The 24937-nt window shown below is 40.7% G+C and overlaps 1 protein-coding gene across 1 annotated transcript in view; it reads right to left on the bottom strand.

Moving 5' to 3' along the window:
* LOC113035008 (B-cadherin-like) overlaps window positions 1–24937 on the bottom strand; it is a 27620-nt gene continuing 2683 nt past the window's right edge. Inside the window, exons 3-18 of the mRNA XM_026190234.1 lie at window positions 23385–23473; window positions 23016–23237; window positions 21657–21797; window positions 20469–20624; window positions 19597–19738; window positions 19116–19288; window positions 18432–18560; window positions 10870–11055; window positions 10465–10715; window positions 5498–5640; window positions 4324–4415; window positions 4047–4179; window positions 3431–3652; window positions 3196–3326; window positions 2677–2820; window positions 1–1621 (exon numbers count right to left, since the gene is read on the bottom strand). Of these exons, the coding sequence (XP_026046019.1) occupies window positions 1406–1621; window positions 2677–2820; window positions 3196–3326; window positions 3431–3652; window positions 4047–4179; window positions 4324–4415; window positions 5498–5640; window positions 10465–10715; window positions 10870–11055; window positions 18432–18560; window positions 19116–19288; window positions 19597–19738; window positions 20469–20624; window positions 21657–21797; window positions 23016–23237; window positions 23385–23473 (2570 nt within the window). The 3' untranslated portion in view covers window positions 1–1405. The remainder of the gene's footprint in view (window positions 1622–2676; window positions 2821–3195; window positions 3327–3430; window positions 3653–4046; window positions 4180–4323; window positions 4416–5497; window positions 5641–10464; window positions 10716–10869; window positions 11056–18431; window positions 18561–19115; window positions 19289–19596; window positions 19739–20468; window positions 20625–21656; window positions 21798–23015; window positions 23238–23384; window positions 23474–24937) is intronic.

Below are 24937 nucleotides of genomic sequence, written 5' to 3' on the forward strand. Positions count from 1 at the left end.
TCGTATTAAAGTTAAAGTCAAATTTATTTGTATAGCACATTTAAAACAACTGTTGAACAACATTTAAGATAATCAAAAAAGATTTTTATCTCTATAAATACACGACAAAAAAATAAGAAAAAGAAGCATGAAATGAGAAGATTTGAGTAAGAAACAAGACAAAAGTAGTACAAAATCATTCTGATTTAAAAACCAAGGAATAAAAGTGGGTTTTCAGATGCGTTTTGAAAGTGTCTAATGTTGAGGAGGCCCTGACATGAAGGGGCACTTTGTTACACAATTTAGGAGCAGTCACAGCAAAGGCCCGGTCACCTCTGTGCTTTAATCTGGACCTCAGGACAGCCAGGAGCATTTGAACTGCAGGGCTCAGTGATCTTGCAGGAGTGTACCAATTTAAAAGATCATAAAGTTATGAGGGTGCTAACACGTGCAACGCCTTAAAAACGAATAATAAAATCTTAAAATCAATTCAAAAACTAACTGGCAGCCAGTGTAAGGATGCTAGTATGTGAGATATGTCGTGCCAGTTAGTAACCATGCTGCAGCTTTTTGGACCAGCTGCAGGCAGCTAACTGATGACAGACTGACACCTGAGTAAAGACTATTACAAAAGTTGAGGTGAGATGAAATGAAAGCATGGATAGCTCTCTCAGAGTCTCTAAAACAGAGGAATTGCTTCACTTTTGCAAGTAGCCAGAGGTGAAGGAAACGGGTCTTGATTACAGCATTAATCTGTTTATCAAAGGTTAGATTACTGTCTGTGATGGACGAGAGGAGTCACAGGAATTATCAGAAAAATAGGGTTTCCATTTATTTAACCAAAAAATTATATTTACAAAAGTAATAAATGTTGAGCTCATAAAAGAGGTCAAAGAAACAAATCTAAACTCAGGCAAAGAACTGCAAACTTACCAAATGACTGCCCAAACAAACATAACTGACCTAAACAGGAAATGACACACACGGATATATATAATGGCTGATCAGGAACTAAAGTGTGTTATTGTGTTCAAATGAAAAAATGAAAATACACAAGAGTACTTATTAAACAGATAGAGACCAGAAACACAAACCCTATGAAAAAGGCAACACATGGCTCCAGCACTCATTCAACAGAAAACTACCAAAGTATTTATGTGTTCAGCCTGCAGGTCAAACAGGGATGTAAAAAAGGCATACAGAGCCTAATGCAATCAAAACAGGAAATTCAAAAACAACAAAACAAAAGCGCTCATCCTTTGGCTTCTCAGCAGTGGCCGATAACTGATAATGGCATTTCAGTGAGAAGGCAAACCACAATGCATATATATATATCTATGAAAAACAAGACAAAACACTAATGTGTAGTTGAAAGTCCCTTCTGGCTTGCTTTGAATGAAACATGAGGCCATGCCATGTGGTATGATTACAGCATATCATCATCTTCTCCTCCTCCGTACATGTTGGCCAGTTTCTTGAAGCGAGGGCCCCACTCACTGAGGCAGTCATAGTTCTGGTCTCCACTACTTGAAGAGTTCAAAGAGGAGAGACTTCCTGCATCAGAACCACCTCCCTCATGGTCAAATACCATCTGGGAGTCATAAGGGGGTGCTGTTGGGTCGTTGTCTGCAGCCTTCAGGTTCTGAGGGAGGAGCAAAGATAACTTTTCTAGAAATTTTACACAACTTGTTTTGGTTACCTTACATAGCCTGGATAAAGATAACAGAATAATGAATGTGGAAGTTATTAAAGCCCAGACATGACGTACAATTGACGTACACATCTATCCACATCCATGCCTCTATCGTCTGCTAGCAGAGAAGTCCAGACTTCCCTCATCAGCCACTATCTCCAGCTCCTGGTAGGAGATGCCTTAAACACCTCGCCAGGGGGAAACCTAGTTTTATTCACCCAATAACAAAAACATTCATACAAACCTTATCTGTACTAAAGTGCCTTGTCTAGCATTCACACACTCACAGTGGATACATCAGGGTCCAGTGTCTTTCACAAGGATCCTTTGAAAATGAGGACTGGAGCCAGGAAGCCAGCCATGATTATGACTTTTAGACAACCCCTTCTACCTCCTGAGCCACAGTTCCCCTAAGAAAACCTTCATTTGAAAAGAACTGCCCACAAGGCACAAAATGCTTTCTCCAAGTGTGACAAAGCACATGTAAGCTGTTTAGGCATTCTGGAATACTCTAGAGCATAAAGAGCTGGTACAGCATTTCATGATCAGAACAAAAACAGTAGTACTCAAGAAACTTGGAATTATCAAGTTAATCCTACAATATTAGAAAGAAACCCCAATAATCAGATGACCTGTGAACAAGCCTCTGGTGACAGTGGGAAGGTGAAACAGGACCCGTCCCTGCTTGCCATGTTGCCAACGGAAATTCCAGACTAGAGTAGAGTCTAGCTGTTTTCCAGGACACTGGTTCCAAGTTGTGAACCAGATTAAACTTTTAAATTCATGCACTTGCTCCTTTCTTACCACGCAACCAACTCCATCATGTCCTCAGAGCCAGTCTTAACAGCCAGGGATCAGACTGCCAGGGCCTGCACACATAACAGCCATCCAACACACAATGCACCTTAACCCCTATGGTACCTCCCGTGGGTGGTGAGCCCACTTAAGTGAAATCTTGTAACCATGCTTGAGTAAGTTTCAAGGTACTTTAGAATCTCACTCACATCTTCAATGAAGTTGTTCATGTCTTCTGGGTTGGTGGGCCGAGGTCGGTACTGAGGAGCAGGCATGAAGTTTGGCACCACGTTACTTCTTAACACCTCAGGCCGGTTGTCCAGACCACGGTGGAGAACACTCAAGTCATAGTCCTGATAGAAAGTGATTTAATGATGCATTATTATATGGAATATTTTATGCTGTACTTCTGCAATCCACACTCTTCATCCACTCACTGCTTTAGGCCTGTTGTGTACTCATACTTTTCTATCACTAAAAGGCCTGGGTCAAATCACTGAAATAATACAGCAAATTTAATCAGCCTTTTAAAACTCTCCGTTTTTCTTTTTGGCATTTCACCCAACTCCCCTCCTTTTTCATCCAGGCTTGGGAACGGCAATGGCAGAATTCTCCAGTACTCCAATAAACACAGTGACATATTTTCCAAGGTTTTCTGCTCCTGCGTGTGCAGCTTTGATTACTTTGTACTTGTGTAAATGTGTAATCGCGTAAATGTGTCCATTTACCTGATCATCCTCTCCACCTCCTTCTTCATCATAGTAATAGATGTTGTCCCTGACACTATCATCTAGCAGCAGTGGCTTCTTTTTGTCCTTTTTCCTCTGTTTTGCAAACAGCAGCATTAGCAGCACCAGTGCTGAACACAGAGTGTAAAGTTTAGCACACAGTAACCAACCAAAACCTACTTAGCTGGGAAAGGAAAGAAATGCTCTGACCTGAGACTACAGATGTGTGACTCACCGAGCAGCAGGATGGCTCCAAGTATTCCGAGGATAAGGGGCAGGTTGCTGCCACCTATAGCACGGTCTGTGCATGTCGCCTCTGCTCCCTTGCCCTTGCAGTGGCAAACTTCAGCTTTGATGATGCTGTCCTGCTCCAGGCCATGCTTGTCTGCCACTCTTAGTATAACACTGTAATCTCCACTGGGCAGCTCAGTGCCTAAATTTAAGATGACCCCTGTTCCTGAAATAAACAAGACAGCAGAAATGTAGCTTTATAGTTCTGTGTTGATGGATTTGTTTTGTTACATATTTTTGAAAATGAGACATCTGAATAAAGCCAATCATCCTTCTTTTAAGTATGTTGTGTTAGGGTTTCTTTTCTGGCAGTACTCACTCTCCTCACACAAGCACCAATCACTCTAATCTCAGTGATGAAAACTGAATCATGTATGAGCTAAACTTTAGCCTTTGGAAGGAAGCAGCCCTGATGTTCACAACAGGAAATATTTTTGTTATCGCAAAAGAACACAGCTGATAAAATATCAGTGAAATTTATGTACCAAAATATTTCAAATTCTGGCCATCTTATTGGACAGCATAAGTTTGTACTTGTCACATGTTAGCAGTGTACATACTGGTGTCGTTCATCCTAGCGGTCCAGTTGGTCTTTGACATGCCCTGTAAAGACACCGAGTAGGGAGGTCCAAATTCTGGTCCGTCTTTATCTGTTACTGACAGCAGCTGAGGAGCTGGATCCTTGTTGCACACCTGAGGAAACAAAGTCACAGTGAAGCTTTCCTTCATGCTGATGACCATCCTGTAGTTGGAAATCTTACAAACACACCCATCCTGCACCACAATTAGACAAGTTCAACACAAAACGATTCTTGAGCTATTGGAAATAAGACACACCTTGATTTCACGCTCTTCAATAAACGGAGCATTGTCATTGACATCTTCCAGCTGAATGATCAGGGTACCAGTTCCTGTAGCCGGGACAGCATCTGGTCACAGAACAAACACATCAGGAGACCAAAATGTATTTAAATAAAATCTGTATTATTGCTCAAAAACTTTGCTCTGGACTGATTCTTATAACTAACATTTGGCTGTTAAACAAATAAAGGCAGAGCAATTAAGGGCTACAGTGTTATTAGCTATGAGCATCCAAGGGACATCAGTTTGTACTGGAATTTTGTTTAAGGAGAAGAAAAAAACTTCAGGGCAATAACACACTTTCATATCACTATTATTTTGCTACTGGGAACTTCAGACCAGCTATTGCAGCTTTTACACTGATTTCAGATGTGATATCCAATTTAAGCTTGAGCCTCTGTTTTTTTTAAGATACACATCGTTTTAATACTTGTGAAGATCAAAATAGTATAATCAACAGAAAGTATTGATTTCTAATAATTTCTCATGAAAACTGTTTTAATGTCTTTATTATGAAAGCGAATTAGATGACAATACCGCAGATGTGTTAAAATATATTTCTTTCAATTCAGCTCAAAATAAAATGAGGTCAGTCAGCTGAAACCTGTCTGAGGCACCTTTTTTGTGCTTGTACTGCACATCTCTCTTTTTGTGAGAACCAACAGTATTCACCCATCATACTCAATTTTCCCTGATATTGGTTGCATGAATGCTTCACAAACTGATCGTTTAGTTGGCCTCAGTTTCCTTTTGAGCTCAATGTCAAGTATGATTTCACAGATTTCAGGACAAACCTAATTTTAGCTTCACTTTTTTTTCACTTTATTTCTAAAGACAGAACATATTTCTTGAAACAAAACGTATTTCCTAAATGCTGAAACGCGCTGCTGTTTCTGTCCAGTCATCTTCGTTGTTCAGTACTTGGAACATCATACTGTAAACCAGGATGTGTTAGACAAAAACAGTTTTCAGATTCTTATTCAGCAAGTGAAAGTTCCTGAAGTAAAGGTGAAGGAATCCCAGAAGCAAAACTCTTGTTGACCAGTGTAATTATTCAGACACTTGTAATTTAATAAAATCATATCAGTGGTCATTGTGTATGGGAGTCAAATGATGATAATAGTGTGCAGCAGTCTTAACTCCCACCTACCATCATCACATGCACCAATGTTTGCGATGTATCTGCTGTTTGTGACAAAAGGAGCTTCTCTGTCCATGAATCTTCTCACTTTAATAAGACCTGTGTCCTTGTCCACATTCAGCCAGCCTGCAGGGTCATTAATCATTTTGTACCTGCACAAGACAGTCACAGAAAAGATGGCAATACTGTGCAGGCGGGGTGATTGCAATTAGCATGTTTCACAATGTGGCGCAATGTGTTATTTGATTTTTGACATAGACTTACTTTTTCCTTAGGCTAAATACACAGTGACAGGTTAGGCGCAGAATGCCATTTATTCAGTATTCAGTATTATTTATATTGTGATAAATCACAACAACAGTCAATTCAATTTGCAAATCTCATGAAACACATTAACTGTCACAGGGTTCCTGTATCCTACCAGTGCTACCCCTGAGCTCATTAGTAGACACACCTATTAATCAGGATTTTACGGCTGAAGGGTAAAAAAAATGCTTTTCTTCAGAAAAAGAAATAAAAAACAGAGAAAAAAATAGAAATAATAATAATATTAATAATGGCTTTTAAGACCTTACTGATAACGATAATCCAAAGTAGTATTAGGAGTCATTAAAAGTCATGAGGGAGGTGTGGTCTGTGGCTCTGCTGCAGAGGGGGTTTGGTTCAGCAGGCCCAAGGGACAGTACAAGAGAGGCTGGCAGGGCAGCTGAAAGCAATTCAGTTATTTCAGGGGCATCAGGACCAGAAGGAAGATAAACGTCACGGGGCCTCAGCAGCAGACCTTGAGCTTATTTAAGATGCTGAAGGCAGGAATCTGATTTACCAAAAAAATTTTTGGAGGCCGGAAAAAACAAAGGCAAAAGCGCACTGAGATAAACTAACTAAAAATCTAAACTGGGAATAAACTATGATTAACTGTGACTTTAGAGCATAAACATGAATCTGAAACGGTACATGTGGAAACGAAAAACATGAACATGCACCTGAGCAGAAAGCATGGAAACAACCATCCAGTCACTTGGATGAGTGACCAAACATTTCTCCCACAAAACGCTACGTCCAGATGAACAGAATCAACTTTTTGGAGATTTACTTTCCTGGATGATTGCGAGTGCATCAAGACGTTTTCACTAGCAGCAATGCAAATGTTGTTCATGTGACCTAATTATCTCACATTAGGCCTGAGAAAATGAACTCTGGCTTTAAAGATTCTAAGACTGTTTACTCAGACTCTGAGAACTCAAAGACTCCTTGCTCAGGATCTGTGATCATTAAGACTGTTCACTTTATTGGCACTTGCTTAAAAGCTGTGGGCACTAAGGACTGTTTTTCACCTGCCCTCTCGGAGTGTGGAGTTATGTCCCAACAGACTGTTTCCCCTCAGGCTTCAGCTCGGCTACCAGCTCAGCCTCCTGTTCAGCTCTCTGATTTGCCAGGGGTCTCCATACCGGTCCTGCATCAACTTCTGCTGGACGTACAGGTCAAGCCCAGCAACCAGTGGCCCCAGTACCACTGTCTGCCTCAGCTGGAGGTTCAGGAGACAAGCAGCCAGCATGTCTCGTCGGCTTGGTGACCATGGACTCTTGTGCTGTTGTTCAGGTCACCCACTGACCTGGTGGCTTTTGGTTTTTGGCCATGACACCCTGGGTTGATGAGCTCTTGGACCAGTTTGGTACTGCTCGTATTTTGACGACACTGGATTCAACTAAAGGCTACTGGAAGATTCCCTTGTCTAGTGAGTCTAAGAGAAAAAGCGCCTACTCCACAAAGGCCTTCTCCAGGTGCAGCTTCCTGCACCATCTTTTCAAAATCGTCATATTTACCACCACAAAGTGTTTTTATGTGCTAAAAGGAAGGAATCATTTCCTTCCATGTTAGTAAAACCAGTTCTGAAGTATGGTTTCACTCTGAGGGTATAGCAACCGTGGCACCCAGTTTCTTGAAAAAACTTAACTTTGAGCTGTAATTTTAAACTATTTAGGGGTTTCTGCTACTATGGCAGTTTGTGGGAGGTGGTATGGTGGTTAGCACTGTTGCCTCGCAGCAAGAAGGTCTCGAGTCCTGGGTCTGTGTGGACATTGCATGTTCTCTCCGGCTATTGCAGCTTTCTCCCACTGTCCAAAGACCTGCGTGCCCATAGTGTGGGGGAGAGTGAATAATTGTTTGTGTTGGCTCTGCGAGACACGGTGTACGCTGCCTCTACCACAGCTGACATAGGTTCCAAATTCTACTTTTTAGGTAAAATGCTTTTCATCATTAGAGATCATTTTATGATTCTACTGTGTGTTGTCATAATTCAGTTTTCCTTATATTGTCATTAATGAGAACTTAATTGCAGCGACAGTGCAAAATCTGGTAGATGGATTGATTCTTACACAGCACTTTTCTGCTCCACCTTAGCACATAACATGCCACATTTACCCATTCAAACATTTTTTGTATAACAAGTGTGTTCTATCTAACATTCATATTCACTTGGGGTTAGTAGAGATTTCAGTACATCTATGTGGTAGCCAGAGAATGTTCTTTTTCAGAAATATTTGGGCACCAAATTTATTTTGCATCACAGAAAAATATATAAACCAAATGCTATTTCCATCCATCTTCATCCGCTTTATCCGGGGCCGGGTCGCAGGGGGCAGCAGCCTAAGCAGAGAAGCCCAGACCTCCCACTCCCCAGCTACCTCCTCCAGCTTATCCGGGGGAACACCAAGGCGTTCCCAGGCCAGCCGAGAGATATAATCTCTCCAGCGTGTCCTGTGTCTGCCCCGGGGCCTCCTCCCGGTGGGACATGCCCGGAACACCTCACCCAGGAGGCGCTCAGGAGGCATCCTTGTCATATACTCGAACCACCTCAGCTGGCTCCTTTCGATGTGGAGGAGCAGCGGCTCTACTCTGAGCCCCTTCCGCAAATGTTATTTAAAATCTATAATTAGTCTGTGTGACGATTATGAAGTACCAATCAGCTATCAACAACACTCTGTACTGTTAAGATTGTACACTTATTGTTATCATCAAGTGTTTTCATAAATGAGAGAACCAATTTATTCTGTTTATCTCTCTCTGGTGCACAATGCAAGTTTTGGGCTCGACCCCGTTGTGCTTGAAAACATTCTTCAAAGTTTTTGGTCTACGTTGACATGACATCATCATGCAGATTTGTCAGCTCTGGAGCCATCATGCAAATCTCCCATTCCATCCCAACAGCGTGCCATTGGATTGAATCTCGTGACTGTGGAAGCAACTTGAGTACAGTGAACTCACTGCCTTGTTCAAGAAACCAGTTTGAGATTATCTAAGCTTTGAGATATGGTCTGTGGTCCTGCTGGAAGCATCAATAAGAAGGGCAGGTACACTGAAGGGAGGGACATGTAGCAGGCTGTGTAATTTATGTTACTGACAAATTCTGTTCCTTTCAACAGAAACAAAAGTCTTCGGACCAGAAAATATTCTTCCAATCTTTGTTTGTCCAGGTGTGGTGTAAACTGTAGCCTCAGTTATCTATTCTTAGCTAACAAATCACCCAGTCACCTGGTTTGATCTTTAACTGCTGTAACCCATCTGCTTTAAGGTTGAATGTGCTGTGCATTTAGAGATGCTGCTCTGCATATGATGGTTATCCAAATCTACAAGGGGTGCAACAATACATGTATCAATATTCAACCGTTTGATACAGTGCTTTCGGTTCGGTACGCACATGTATTGAACAATACAACATTTTTTATTTATTTTATCAGCTTTTCTTCTGACGATGCTGTCTGTGTTGAGCGCTCAGTGGATCTGCGTTCGACTACTCTGCCTAGGCTGCACTGTCGAGTGCATATACACTGAGCGCAGCGCAAGCTAGCAAGACAGAAGCTAAGCTCGTTGAAACATGGCAACTGCCTCAACGCTACCCGAAATTGAACCTCCCCCACCCTCATTCAGATCTGGCCTTTAGACCTATTTTGGTTTTCATGTGAAGTATGACCCTGATGGTAAGCGAGTCATGGACAAAAGTAAAACAGTATGTCGGATGTGCTACGCAATGCTCAATTGGTGGGAACTAGTGCGTTAGCGCAGTTAGGTTGTTAACGTGTCGACGCCGTCCACGGCGATCCGCGGTAACTTGTTAACGGAGATTTGCTGCGTTATGGCGTTAATGTCATTTTAACGAGATTAACGCTGACAGCACTAGTGGGAACACAACGAATATGACTGCGTATTTACGCTGACATCATCCTGGTGCAAAGACAAGTGGAAGCAGACAAAACAACAAGCAGCATGCTACAAACTTTACCCGAGTCATTTAGACAGCCGTTAGCACATGATTCTCCTTATGGGGACCTGATATGTTTAATATGCTGCTGAGAATATAGCCCAGAAGAAGCTTATAGTATAACTTTTATTTTGGAAAGAGACATTTCTCTGTAATAAAGAGAAATCGCCAAAGATGAGTGTTTTCTCGATCAGATCGATTTATTTTTTTTATTATTTTGTTGTTTCAGCAACATTAAACTTAAAAACTGTACCTTTGAGTTAAAATATATATTTATAATTTTAATAAATGACAAATTAAAAAGGCATGAATATTTTTTTGTATTGAAAACATATCGAACCGTGACACCAAAGTATCGAACCGAACCGAACCGTGAATTTTGTGTATCGTTGCACCCATATGAATCTCTAGTGGTAGTTTGAGTCAAGGCTAGCTTCCTATGAGCTCAAAGCAGTCTGGCCGTTCTCCTCTGATATCAAGAAAACATTAAGAAAACAATTAAACTTTTCAAGCCCGTCTGTCAGCTTGTTGGGTGTTAAAAAGCAAATTCTGACTAATACTAGGGGTGTTTTATAGTGTGGTTTTTTTTTTCAATATTTCAAAAGTAATGTAATGTTTGCTTATGAGGTTGGTGACACATTTTTTGTTTACCTTTTTACTTCAAATGTTGTTTGAAGTAAAAAGATGTTTGGGGGGGTTTAGTTCCTAGTTGACTTACGTGACTTTCTGCTTGCGTGCAGTGTCTGGGTCTGAAGCAGTGTACTGCACCACAACTTCATCCACAGGAAGGTCCTCTGGTTTTACCACAAGCATCTCCTTTGGATCAAAGACTGGAGCTTCATTCACATCTCTCACATTCACCACCACTGTGGTGGTAGAAGTGACCACAGAAACACCAGGAGCAAAAGGAATCTCATTCTCCACTGAAACCAACAGAGTGTGCTTGCTGGCCGTCTCAAAGTCCAGCTCCTGGTTGGAAGGAAGGGAGAAAAAAACACATTATAAGGGTGTTGGCACAGATTTTTATTAAGTCCCAACAAATCACAGAAAATGCTTCCATCAACTAATCACTGATGATAAATATCTCCCAATATTATGAATGAATTCCTGATTTTCTTCCTACCTTTGCAGTAGAAAGGATTCCTTCCTGTTTGTTAGTTCCTGTTTTTACTGTGAAAAGTCCATCAGGATCACCACTGACGATCTTGAAGATGGCGTTCCAGGCTGGAGTTTGTGGTTCATCCTCATCTGTTACTATCATCTTAACCACCACAACATCCTTTTTGTTTTCATCAACTGTCGCACTATACTGTGAGAAAATTAAGGATGGGTCAGAATCATGGGAGTCAAAACAGATCTTGGTGTTCTGTTCTGTTTTTGCTGTGATGGGTCATCGGAGTCTAATAATAATGGATTTATATAGCACTTTTCAAGGCACCCAAAGCACTTTACAATTCCATTATTCATTCACTCTCACATTCACACACTGGTGGAAGCAAGTTACAGTTGCAGCCACAGCTGCCCTGGGACAGACTGACAGAAGCGAGGCTGCTATATATCGCGCCATCGGCCCCTCTGGCCAACACCAGTAGGCGGTAGGGTAAATGTCTTGCCCACGGACACAACGACCAGGACAGAGAGCCTGGGGATCGAACAGGCGACCTTCCGGTTACAGATGCGCTTCCCAACCTCCAGTGCCACAGTCGCCTAACCGCCAAATAACTTAAATTGTACATCAATAATTCATGTTCAATTCCGTCTAATCTTATTGCAGACATATACTTCTTGCAAGAAACTGACTTGCTCACTATGAAATCCGAAATCTTAAAGTACAAAGTTTGACAAGATATAATATCAAACATATAATAGTAAAGGAGGTGAAAAAAACATTAATTTGTAATACATCTCTCAGTGATCCAATAAGATTATCAGTTTATCCCTAAGTAATAAAATATTCATGCTAGTCAACATTTGTGGCCCCAGCAATGACAATCCATCTTTCTTCCACAACCTCTTTTCATTATTAACCAAATCAACAAACATAATTATCAACTAAAACTTCAGCACAGTCATCAAACTCACCCACCTGGCCCAAAAATGTGAATTTTTAATATTTAAATACCAACTTACTTAAACTAGACATACAATTCAACTCCAGCAACTGAATATAGACCTTCTACTTACAAAAATAAATGGGTAAATAAATGTCAAATGGATTACAACACAAAAAGGAAAGTAGCCAGCAATAGTCTTCTGACCAAAACTCAACACAACAAATCACAATCTAAAGATAAAGCAGACATGTTAGATGAACCCATTAACTTCATAAAGCACTCAGCAAAATATCAAAGAACTAATTACTTAAGAGTGATGACAAATTCTCTATTTGTTAACAAGACTGATGTGTTTACTGTAAGAGTAACACAAGTTTTTAGCAATTTCTGGGCTCAGTCTGCTTCGTCTTTTGTTGTAGACTTTCTGGAATGTCATGTCATCAGGTTTATTCTAAACATTGTCAAGCAAAGCTAGAAGCTTGCATAGTACTAGATGCAGCATTTAATTTATTTTAAATAAGATAAAGATTTCTGTTGAAATTATTAAAAAAAGAGAATAGCTTAGAGCTGAAAAATCATGCTTGTTTTATTTTTCTCCTTGAAAGCAGCGGCTATTTTTGACAGATGTTAATGAATTCACAGCACAGTCTTCTCTTTCTCTCTTCTAATATGAACGAATGGAGCTAAATATTCGGTCTGTGGTTTTCTCTCTCCTGTATTAGAGTAATCATTCTAATAAGACAATATTTATTATTTATACTGTAGATTCCATTGTTTACGTGAATGGATGGTCTATACTGCCTTTCAGGATCCTCAAAACAATTATGGGAGATGGGGTGTTGTTTTCTTCTGTACATGTCTGGCACCCTGAGTATTTTAAGTATCAAAAACAAGTCTAAGAATTGTTGTTGAAGTTCTTTTAATGTTGCCATCACCTTTTTTGCTTTTGTTGTGACAATAGTTTACTTCATAGCCTAGAGTGAAAAGCTCATTTGCTCCCACCTGATGTGGTGTTAAGGCGATATTTAATTTCACCAGTACGTGGCAATGGCCACCTACTGCCACCTACTGGCTCAGACAAATTAGTAACTGGCAAAGTAATCCCTTACAAAAGTGTCACGTTCTGAGTTTTAGTTTATTTTGATGTTTATGGTATGTTTAAGTTCTTTAGGTTATCTAAGTTCATTTGTTATTAGTTTCCCCTTGTGTTTTCAACCCTTGTTAAGTCCCCCTTGCCCTTCATGTGTTTCATGTCTCTTCTTATGCTGTCAAGTTCATGTAGTCATGTCTGCGTTTCATTATGTTTCCTATTTTATTTTGTAAGAGGTCCTGTGTTCTCTGTTTTGTCTTACTCTTTCCCTGTGGCGTTGTTATGTCCACGTTGTGTCTACTGTGCCTTTCTGTCCCATGTTTCAGGTCCCTATGTTCTTTCTCCTCAGTTGCTGTTAAGTTCACATGTCTAGGGTTCAGTCAGTGTGTTTCCTGTTTTACTTTGAAGGTCCGTGTCTTATGTCAGTGTTTCTAGTTTTGCTTCCCTTGTCTGGTCCAGCCTGATTACTCCCAGCTGTGCTCTCCTTCTGTGTCTCATTCCCTCGTTATCCCTCAGTGTATTTAAGCCCTGTGTTTCTCTTTGTCAGTGTTGTAGTCTCCCTCATGGCTGTGGTTCCCTGTGTGTCAGTTTATCCATGTCCCAATTTAGTTTAGTTTTTCCATGCTATTCTACAATAAAGCAGCTTTTTGAGTTTAATTTTGTTGTTGTGAGTTTTCCGTTTGGGTCCTTTTTCTGCCTGCACACAGCTGAAACATGACAAAAAGTAACACAGGCCGGTTATTATATGGAAGCCATCAGTAACACAGAACTGCTGTTTTGCTGTGTTTCAGGTGAGAGCAGCATACGAGCACTATACACGTTTATGTAAAGTTGATACTTATTTAAAGTAACATATTTGGGATGTAAACAGGGATTGAAGATAAGATAACTCTTTATTGTCACTGCACAGTCATACCAAGTACAATAGCACAACGAAATTGGAAACTGTCCCGCGTCAGCACTGCGCATAACACAACACAACACAGTAACTTATCTTAATAAATAAAAAGAAAGAACGTATGTTTATTGTACATTGTTTTTATTATTGTTATTGTTATTGCCCCCCAAAAAGTCTAGGGAGGTAGTCACTCAGGTCAGCTGTTAGAATTGGTTAGGTCTATTGCCCTGTTGCAAAAGCTGTCCCTGAGTCTGTTTGTCGGGGACCTCAGCAGCCTGAATCTCTAGCCAGACGGCAGCAGCTTAAACATTCTGGGTGTGTACAGTCCCGTAGGATGCTGCGTGCCCTCTTGAGATAGCGAGTGCTCTACAGGTCCTTTAGGGAAGGAAGAGGATGGACAATGATTTTTTTGGGCCATAATAATGGCGCTCTGAAGTGCTTTACCATTACTTGCTATCACTACAGCCTTCTTCCTCTCCTTATCAAAAACTATTATGTCCAGTTAGTTAGCCATCACCAGTTGTAGCTGTCTGTAGCTGGGAGTCACACAGGATCATAGCTTGGTCATTCTCAATCATCTTGGAGTGGGTGTATCCCAAATTGACCTTGTATACTATACCAGTCTGCTAGCATCTTTTATCCTGCTGCTATGTGTTGGATTCTCTCAAGGGGGTTCTTTGCACAGCCTGCACCAGGGATCTTGAGTGGTGTGGTAGCCCCCCACTCTCTATCAATCTTCTGCTTAGGACTCGTTCATGTCTTGCTATGATGATGAAGCGTTTCTGTGCTATCTTTCAGTCCCACTACTTAAACAATCCAGGTGGTTCACAAGTTCGTCAGTCTGGTCTTACAGTGTTGAGCAACTGCTCGAGCTAGTGTCTTGCCCCTCTGACATCCGACAGGCCTTTCCATGTTGTGCTAAGATAAGTTATTGGCTGGTACTTGAATGGGAATAGTCCCATCTGGGGATCCTTGGGAGATCAGGCTTTCTGGCATCTCATTCATCCACAGATGGTTCATTTGTACTAGAGATGCAGTAGAGATTGTCCATAATTTCAAAGTTGTTCTTTGGACATTGACTGCTTTAATGCTTCAATGCCTTTGCATGAAGGGGAATCTTTTTTCAAACTGTGTTCTAACTTTGCAGTCATTCAAATTATAATGTATTAGACCAGGGTTAACTGGTGGATGTGTGGGTGTGAAACTCATATCAGCTGTCTGGATTAAGTTTTGTGGGGACTTGGCTGATGTCTTAAATTGGGAAGTGGGGCACTCACAAAACAGGACATTAGAAAACAACCAGTAAAATGACGTCTCAAAAACTATGTGAATTACATAAATATTTGCTACTTGATTTTCAGGGGTTTTTTTTAATCAGAGTTTTTTATGGAATGATGATTTTATGGAATGATTCAGCCACTAATTACATTCACAGTAGTCACTCAGTGTGTCTTTAGGGATTTGCTAGCTTAGCTTAGCTCATAGCCAACCCGCTAGCAGCATGGCCTCTTTACCTGTGCCTCGTGCACTTTCCTGCTCAGATGTTTAGTTAGTCATCGGCCTGCTTTAGCAATAACAACACTTGTAATAGGCTGCAAAAGGCTTCTACTTGTGCAGACTCCTGCTCGCACTGGAGCGGTTCACATCCATGTGAAGCGGCAGGAATGACAATCAGCATCTCCAAGTCTGAGACCATGGTCCTCAGCCGGAAAAGAATGGAGTGCCCACTCTGTGTCAGGGACAATTTACTGTCCCAAGTGGAAGAGTTTAAGTTTTAATTTAAATTCTTGTTCACAAGTAAGAGGAGCAGGAGATCAACAAAGATTGGTGCTGCGGCTGCAGTGACACTGTACCAGTCCATCGTGATGAAAAGAGAGCTGAGTATAAAAGCAAAGCTCTCAATTTAATGGTCAATCTACATCCACACCCTCACCTATGGTTATGAGCTTTGGGTAGGCCCGAAAGAAGGAAATCGAGGAAATGATCTTTCTCCGAAGGATGGCTCGACTCTGCCTCTTAGATATAGGGTGAGGAGTTCAGCTATCTGGAACGGGCTCAGAGTACAGCCACTACTGCCCCACATCGAAAGGAGTCAGTTGAGTCAGTTCAGGCATCTGTCAATGATGGTTCCTAGGTGCCTCCTGGGTGAGGTGTCCCAAGCATGTTGCAGCGCAGACCAATGACACGCTGGAGAAATTATATCTCTCAGCTGGTGTGGGAATGCCTTGGTGTTACCCCGGATAAGCTGGAGGAGGTGGCCGGAAAGAGGGTGGTCAGGACTTTTCTTCTTAGGCTGCTGCCTCCCCCCCCAACCCGGCCTTGGAAAAGTGGAGATGGATGTTCTGGGACATGTGAAGCTAGAGACACCAGCAATCATAGTCAAGTGCCTTCCAGGGACTAGAAAAGGCGACACTGAGGGACATTTAAAACTGCTGGCTAAGGGTAAATGTAAATTCTGTAAAATTATAATTCACATCGACAGAAACCAGAGGACCTTGCTGTGGATGAAGTCATGGTAAAAAAAATCAGGTAGTTCATCAGGTCCCAACCAGCCCAAATATCAAAGGGAAATTAAAATGCATGCCGTGGAAGAGTTCGGGTCTTAGGAGGTTAAAGAAAATAAGAACAATCCTCGGTTTCTCTTCAGCACCGCAGCCAGACTCACATGTATATGTCAAATGTCAGAGCTTTGTTAAGCCAACCATTCTGTTGATGGTATATAATAATGACATCATGAATTTCTTCACAAATAAAATTTTAGCCATTAAAGAAAAAAAAACACTCCAACAAATCACAAACATAAAATTATGTGCAGCTACTTTTAATACCACTGATATTTATTTAGACAATTTTTTCCAAGAGATCTTTCTGAGTTAACTTTGGTAATCACTTCTAGTAAAGGATGAACATTTCTTTCAGACCCAATTCCTACAAGACGGCTCAAGTCCTACCATTAATTAATACTAAAATCTTAAATATGATGAGATGAGAGATGAGATAGCCTTTATTTGTCAGTTGCAGGTCTTTTGCCCACAACCGAGATGAACCTATCGCTAATAACCGGCTATTCATACCAGACCAAAAGTCTTTTTCCATGGCCTCTCCAAACTTCTTCCACATCCGAGTTTTTGCTTCAGCCACTGCCCGAGCCGCATTCCGCTTGGCCTGTCGATACCTATCAGCTGCCTCCGGAGTCCCACAGGCTAACCAAGCCCAATAGGACTCCTTCTTTAGCCTGGTGCCTCCCTTCACCTCTGGTGTCCACCATTTGGTTCAGGGGTTACCATCACGACAGACTCCAACAACCTTGCGGTTTGCAGCTCAGTGTAGCAGCTTCGGCAATGGAGGTGCTGAACATGGTCCATTCGGACTCAGTGTCTGAATGGACAAGCTCTCTAAAAGATAAAGAGAGAGCTGAGCGTAAAAGCAAAGCTCTCAATTTACCGGTCGACCTACATCCCTACCCTCAACTATGGTCACGAGCTGTGGGTAGTGACCGAAAGAATGAGATTGCGGATACAAGGGGTGGAAATTAGCTTCCTCTGAAGGGTGGCTGGAATCTCCCTTAGAGATAGGGGGAGAAGTTCAGTCATCCGGGAGGGTCTCAGAGTAGAGCCGCTGCTCTTGCACATTGAAAGAAGCCAGATGAGGTGGTTCGTGCATCTGACAAGGATGCCTCCTGGGTGAGGTGTTCCGAGTGTGTCCCACTTGGAGGAGGGACAGGACACGCTTGAGAGATTATACCTCTCAGTTGGTCTGGGAACGCCTTGGTGTTCCCTGGACAAGCTGGAGGAGGTGGCCGGGGAGAGGGAGGTCTGGGCTTCTCTGCTTAGGCTGCGTCCCCTGCAACCCGGCCTCGGATAAGGAGAAGATGATGGCTGGACAACAGACTTTCAAGCTGGCTCTAGTTAAACCATTGCTTAAAAGATGGCCATGACTGACCACGTGCTTAGAGAATAACTCAAGCAGCAGAAACCCAAGAAAGAGGAGCAAGAGTAGGAACCATTATGGAAGGACAGGCCCCTGCAGGGTGGATGCAGTAGTTACAATTGTTTCAAAGAAAGTAATAAGCAATGCACTCAACTGCCATGGTCTGCATGCCCACTCACCATGCCATCTACCAAGATGATGAAGATGAGGCAAGGATGGTCGCTTTCAGTAAGACAATGATTCCAAACACAAAGCCAAGGAAAGACTCAGTTGGTAACAGAGAAAGATAATAAAGCTGCTAGAATGGCCCAGCCCTGAGACCAGAATCCACCTGAGCTTCGGCTCTGTCTATACATTTTCAGAATTCATAGAAGTGCCCCACAGAAGCTTCAGGATTTGAAAACTGCTTGTGTGCATGCATGCGACTAGTTTCTCCATAAAGGAGGCATCTTGAATCCAAAATACTTTTGGATGGAGTATTAAACATCAGTAAGCATGTTCAATACTTTTTCCTTGTGTCATTTCTTATTTCACATGCATCACTGCACATGCTGTGGACTTATTTTGTTAAATGGTGTGCATTAGCTGTGGCAGTATGTGTGAGTGCAACATTAGTAAGGCAGCTAGATACAGACTGAATGTGTTCTGCTTTAACAGAGTGAAAAAGCAGCAGTTAAACAGGAAGTTTCCAGTTACCAGTACTTTGTACTTACAGATTTCTGAGTGAAGACTGGAATGTTGTCATTGCTGTCCGTCACCGTGAGGATGACTTTTGTTTGTCCAGTTAACCCTTCTCCTGCCATATCTGCTGCTTGTACTGTCAGAGTGTACTGTGGATATTTCTGTTAAGAGACGAGGACTGTTAAGGTAGATCAGCTCATCAACAGGAAGGAGGGAACACTGACATCAGTTTACAGACCTCTGTAACACACGGCTTTCAAACTGACTAAAACCCTTCACCTATGAAGGCCTGGCATTCTGCTGAAAAGCTGAAGATAAACTCATAGAATATTTTGCTTATGACAAATACATGCAAACCTGATGCCATTATCTGATATTAGCCTTAGTCAAACTTTTTAAATATAGTGTATTATTCACCAAGCAGTGGTGAAACTGACAAGCATGACACAAACTAGAAATGGAGACCATTAGACTCTAAAGTAAAAGTTAAGCTTCAAGAACAGTGTTTGTTTTCAGCAGTAAATTCAGGTTTTACTTCAAAGGTAAATATTATCATTATCCAAGAAATCACCAGCAGTGTTTTTGGTGCAGTGCCCTCTTTGTGATTGATTTCTAGCAGTGACAGGCAGACTACTGATCCTGATTCATAAAAATGCTTTTTCAGTACTTAGGCGTAAAAGGACACTTGTGTTTTAAATGTGTTTAACAGGTCTTACCTCTCTATCCAGTCCTCTACCAGTGATTCTGATGCTTCCAGTAATTGGGTTGATTTCAAACATGTTGTCAGTGGGCAGCGGTGGGTCCTGGTTCAGAATACGATAGCGGAGCTCTGAGTTGTCAGTACTTGGCTCATCGTCATCTTTGGCCTCAACCCTAACCACCTCAGTCCCTGGAGTGGAGGAATTCAGAAAAAGGAAATAAAGAGCAGAAGTTTTAGAAGGTCTTCACATTGCTTCATTTAAGTATTTATTAAATCAAAATAGAGTTAGCGTAAAAAGTCTAATTTCATTCCAACCCACATTGTAATTTTCTGAAGGTTCTGAAGGTTTCTGAATGTCTTAAAATTCATTGCATTTAAACCTCTGCACTACATTGATTTCTATTGATGAGAATTGTAGATAGTAGCAAAAATAAAGAAAACTGCAAATAAGTGCCAACAAGAAAACAAAATAATGTCAAAAATATGTTTAAACATACCAATGGTCGTGGCCTCAGCAACATTTGCTTTGTAGTCTGTCGTAAAATAAGGTTTGTTGTCGTTCTGGTCGATCACACGTACTATAATCTCCATAGGAGCCTCAGCTTGTCCTGCTCCATCAGCCACAGCATGTGCTTCAAACTACACAGGCAAAAGATTTCAACATGTTTGATTCAGAAAGTTTCAGATTCACCTTTAAATTAATTCATTTATCTCTACACCTTTAATCTACACACAATACAAACAAAGCAAAGATTTTAGTGTCTTGATGTGACTTTTGTTGTGATTCTTTTCTTTTGTGTGCCACCTGCTGCTACTGGTTTCATGTCAGCGTGTCTTTTGTTTTGTCTCCCTTCTCTCACCCCGAGAGAAGGGAGACAAAACAAAAGACACGCTGACATGAAAGCTAGAGATTGATAATAACTAATAATTGAATGCAGAGCAGTGTATAAACACAATGAGTGAAAAAAGTTCTAAGTTCTCAGCCTAATCTTAAAAGTAGAGAGGGTGTCTATCTCTCAAATCCAAACTGGAAGCTGGTTCCACAGAAGAGTACTTTAAATATTCTAAGAACCACAAGTAAGCCTGCAGTCTGAGAGCACTTAATTGGGGTGATACGGTACTTTAAGGTCATTAAGATAAGATGGGGGCTGATTCTTTTATGTGATGTACAAAGAACATCAAAAACAAACAATTTTAACAGAACTTATAACATAAAATGTTTATAAAAAAGTTTTCCAAAGTCACTCCACATGAAAGGATAATCAGAATAAAAGCCTTCATCATCAAGTGTGATGAAAGTGTGTATCTTTTGATGATCATCAAAAGATACACACTTTGGAAAACATTTGGACAAAGTGGGGATGCTTACTAGATATTCGGCTGTTTCCTCTCTGTCAAGTGGCTGTGTTACATACAGATTTCCAGTCTCTCTGTCCATTCTGAAACGACCAACAGGAGGCAGATCAGCTCCTGGACCAGTGATGCTGTAAAAGACCTTCCTTGTTTTATCTTCATTGGAGCGGATCTGGAAAAAACACACAGGACTGAGTTAGATCACTCTCACTGTCTATGGTAAAGGTTATGCAACAATAAAGAAGCTGTGCAAGTTCATCTTCAAAAATATCAAGAGATTCTTGGTTATCCTGATACACAGATCAGAATGATTCAGTCATCTTGTGATCTCAAATCAATAAGATTGCTAGATTCTCTAAGCGGATCTGGAAAAAACCACATTGACTTAAATCACTCTCAGTGATGAGGATAACAGTTCTGGGATAGCTGTTGCTCAGGATGTCAAGCAGGTAATTTACTGATCATAAGGTTGGTGGTTCAATCCCTATCTACTTCACTCTGCTTTTCAAATATCCTTGAGTAAGATACTAACCATGATTTGCTTTATAATGTTTGTGAATGTTAGAAAGCACTTTCACAAAAAAAGCATGGGAAAAAGTCCTCGTATGAATAGGACAAGTTGTATAAAGCACTCTGAGTGCTCAGAAAGAGAATGAAGAAGTAAAAAAATTTCTGTTCATGAACCAGTTCATTTAACGTTTATACAACAGCAAAGAGGCTATGCACATTAATATTCAACAGAATCCTGGTTATCCTGATATCAAACATAAGAGAGCAGAGAAAGACAGCACAGTAGTGGATGTCGTAAGATAAATTAACCAATATACAGTATATAGCGTGAAACACAACTCTGTAGTTTTCTTAGAATAATTATGTTATTCCAACAATTTCCAACACACAGTATGGAAAAGACAGTAATAAAACAAGTGTCAATGTACTAACTGCCAACATCTTGCTCTCATTACTGCACATAAACTTTAGATCTTTCCCTAAAGCAATAACTTTTCATTCTCTTTCATAGATATTTTATTTATCTAGAATTAACAAAGTTAGCTCATAACTAAGAGGCATCTAAAAAAACTGGAAATTCTGGAGATTCAATAGTGACAACTAAAAATGGGAAAAACACGTGCTGACTGCAGAGGAACAACAGAGAAATCCTGTCCACAAATAATGTCAACAAAAGTCATTCAGTTCCCCTTACCTGAGCTACTTTTAGGGGATAGGTTCCTCTCTGATTCTCAGAAACTTTGAGAGGAGGAATAACCCAGTCTCTCTTCCTCCTCCTCAGTCCTCCAAGAGACTTGGGGAATTGAAGAACATGCGCTTGTGGATCAGTGGCATTCTGGGAAAACATGCAGACATATTGTTGGCAAAAGCATGAACAGAAGAAGACTCAGAAATTGTAATGAGGACCACAGATCTTATAATATATCTCAGAATCTGTGACTGTGTATCGTCTACACCATTTTTAACCTAAGACAGCTGATTCATAGATTAAAAATCGAACAAAATATTAGAAAAATTGGAAGCTGTTCCTCAAAAGAGGGACTTGAAAGCTGAAGGCTCTGCCTCTCTATTATACTTTTAACACTCTAGGAACCACAAGTAAGCCCAGAGTCTGAGAGCGAAATGCTCTAATGGGGTGATACGGTACTTTAAGGTCATTAAGATAAAATGGGGATTGATTACTCAAGTATTGTATTTGAGGAGCAGAATTTTAAATTTGAGGTTTTCCATGAGGTGTTAGTGTGTTCAGTCCTGTCACACATTTACAAAGACATCATCCCAGCCCCACAAAACTCAGTAGAAACAGCTGATAAGAGTTTTACGCCCATGTACATCCATCAAGTCAACACTTGCAGCTTAACCTTAAGCTGCAAGGTTAAAATTAAGCTTGAAAAAACATTCCCTTCTCGGGTACCAAGGACCAGTTTGGCTACTTTTTAAATAATTTTCAATGTCCGAAAAATCAGTTTGAAAGACTTTCATGAAGCTGGGAGAACACTTCACAAAAAATTACATTAGGTAAAAGTCTGGCCTCTCATGCAAAATAAAGAGATGATTTCCAGAAACAACCTTCACATCTGAATGGAATGGATTGCGACAAAAAAATTGGCCCTAGCATTAAAAGTTACACTTTAGCTGTTAGCAGTGGCTCATGGATAAAGTAGCCATTCATTTCACTTTTCTTACCACATTAATCTAATCTTCCATCACTTCTTCCTCACTCCTCCACAGCTGGTGCTAGCAGCATCATCCTGTGACTGTGAGGCCCAGTTACTAGTTGCTGGTACCACTTATATTCTTTTTATTGTTTTCTTTCAGCTTTTCAGCTCCACCTGTTTGCCACAGCGAAGGCTGTGTCAGGTGGAATGATTGAATGGGATGCTGTCAGTGTGCAGTGGACCAGAAAAATGTCCAATATGCCAGATTATCAGTCCTGCCCTGTCTGTAAATGTGTAGTTTTGGAAAAAATATAAATAGATTTGAACTTTTCCTTCATGCCCCATTAAACAGTGTCTATAAAACATTAAACAGTCCCGTATGAAACAGTGTCTACCTCTGCGTGGTCAGCAGACTTCACTTCAGTACTGTGATGCTGATGACTGTATTCTATGTGGTCTCCATTGTGGTGCTTTCCACATTGATGACCATGATGGTGTCCACGGTGATGCTCATAATGAACTACCCTGACTGGAACTGTTATTTTCTGACCTTGAGAGTCCCATGAGTGGATGAAGAAATTCTGGTGTCCATTATAAAGAACAACTTCTCTGTTTACCTGGAAAGTAAAAAAACAAAAGTTTTATTAGTGCATCCACTACACTTCAATTCATTAGAAATGAGTTTCTACATTTCATTAGAACAATTATACAAACTTTCCTGTGATTTTTACAGTAATTCCAACTTTGCCGTCAAGTTAACTCACCATTAATACACCATCTGCCTTTACACCAAAGCGATTGTCATCAGTGCCGAAAAGAAATATTGTGCGGTTTGTGCAGTCAGTGAAGCCCACTGAGAAAGGATAGAAAAAAGTGAATCATTATAAATGTGGAACATGTAATGAAATAACTGGCAAGTCTACACCACCTTGCTGCATATGTCCTGCTGGTAGTGTTGCTGTATTTTTTAGTGTTTTCCAACAGAATACTCACTGGGGCTGGGCCATATCATATCGTTCACGGTAATACCGATATAATGTTGGGCAATGACAAGAAAATGAAGTATCGCAATAGAATTTGGGTAAAACGCGCATGCGCTGTGCCTTTGTTTTCATACGCACATGGCGAAAAAGGCACGGCGGCGACAGAGAATGAGAAGGGCGAAAGCGGATCGTTGAATGAAACAGATGAACCAGAATTGGTTTGTAAAAATGTGAAAACTTCAGTGTGGAACTGGTTTAGCCGTCAGATACACAACAAAGCACTATTTTTGGTAGCGCATGCTAGCGGGCCGTCATTATTACCGTGTTTTTTGGAAAATACGGCGCACTTAAAATCAATCCTTTGATTTTTCTGAAAATCGACAGTGCCCCATATAATCCCGTGTGCCTTATGTATGAATTCTGGTTGTGTTTACTGACTGATGCTTTAGTACGACTTTGCTAAGCTTCAAACCCGCAACACTTGATGGATTGTCGGAGCATTACGTTTATCGTAGGGAGGAGCCTCGCGGAGTGATACGTACTGTGCTTAACATTACCGTATATTGTGTGTATAAGCTCTTTTTAAGTTTTGTGGATATTATACATGGTTATGCTGAGGATATGTCAGCCAGTTTCCACTGGAAATGCCTTTTGGTTAAACTGTCAGCAAGGATTTTGCATTTGCACTGTTAAATTTTTATATAGCTTTAATGCAAAAAACAGCTGCTTGTTTAAGTGAAAATACATTGATGTTTTTTTTTTGCACTAAGAAAGTTGTGGAGTTGTAAAGTATTTTGTCTAGTGTCAATTATATCGTCAGTTATATCGTTATCGCAAATTTTCAAATGTATATCGTGATAAATATTTTTGTGGTTTCCACCTGAGGCAGGAAATTTCTTTTTTATTTTGCTAAGTACTGAATTTTGCTGGAGGCTGCTCTTTGTTTCTTAACCAGTTTTACCCATGATTCCACTGGATAATGGGTAGAACTGGATTAGAAATACTTCTTATTAATGAGCAACAGTACATTTTCAAGAGACAAGGGAAAAAAGAGAAAAATGTTTGTTGTTCGTGTGCATGTGTTCTTGTGTGTGTGTCTACATGCACTAGTAAATGAGTGCATACGTTGCACATGTGGCGGCTAAAATGAAGCAAAGTGAGCATAAACATTCTCAGAACTGAGTCTTGTCCTGCACATTGAAGTTTCCTGGAGCTGGAAATAGATGCTCTGATAATGTAGATTAATTAATGTTAAAAACTAATCTTAATAATTCAGTGTCCAGTTTAACGGCCTCAGGTCAGTAGCACAGAGTTTACACTGGCCCCTGTACATT

This window comes from Astatotilapia calliptera, chromosome 13 (genome assembly GCF_900246225.1).
Source record: "Astatotilapia calliptera chromosome 13, fAstCal1.2, whole genome shotgun sequence".
NCBI lineage: Eukaryota > Metazoa > Chordata > Actinopteri > Cichliformes > Cichlidae > Astatotilapia > Astatotilapia calliptera.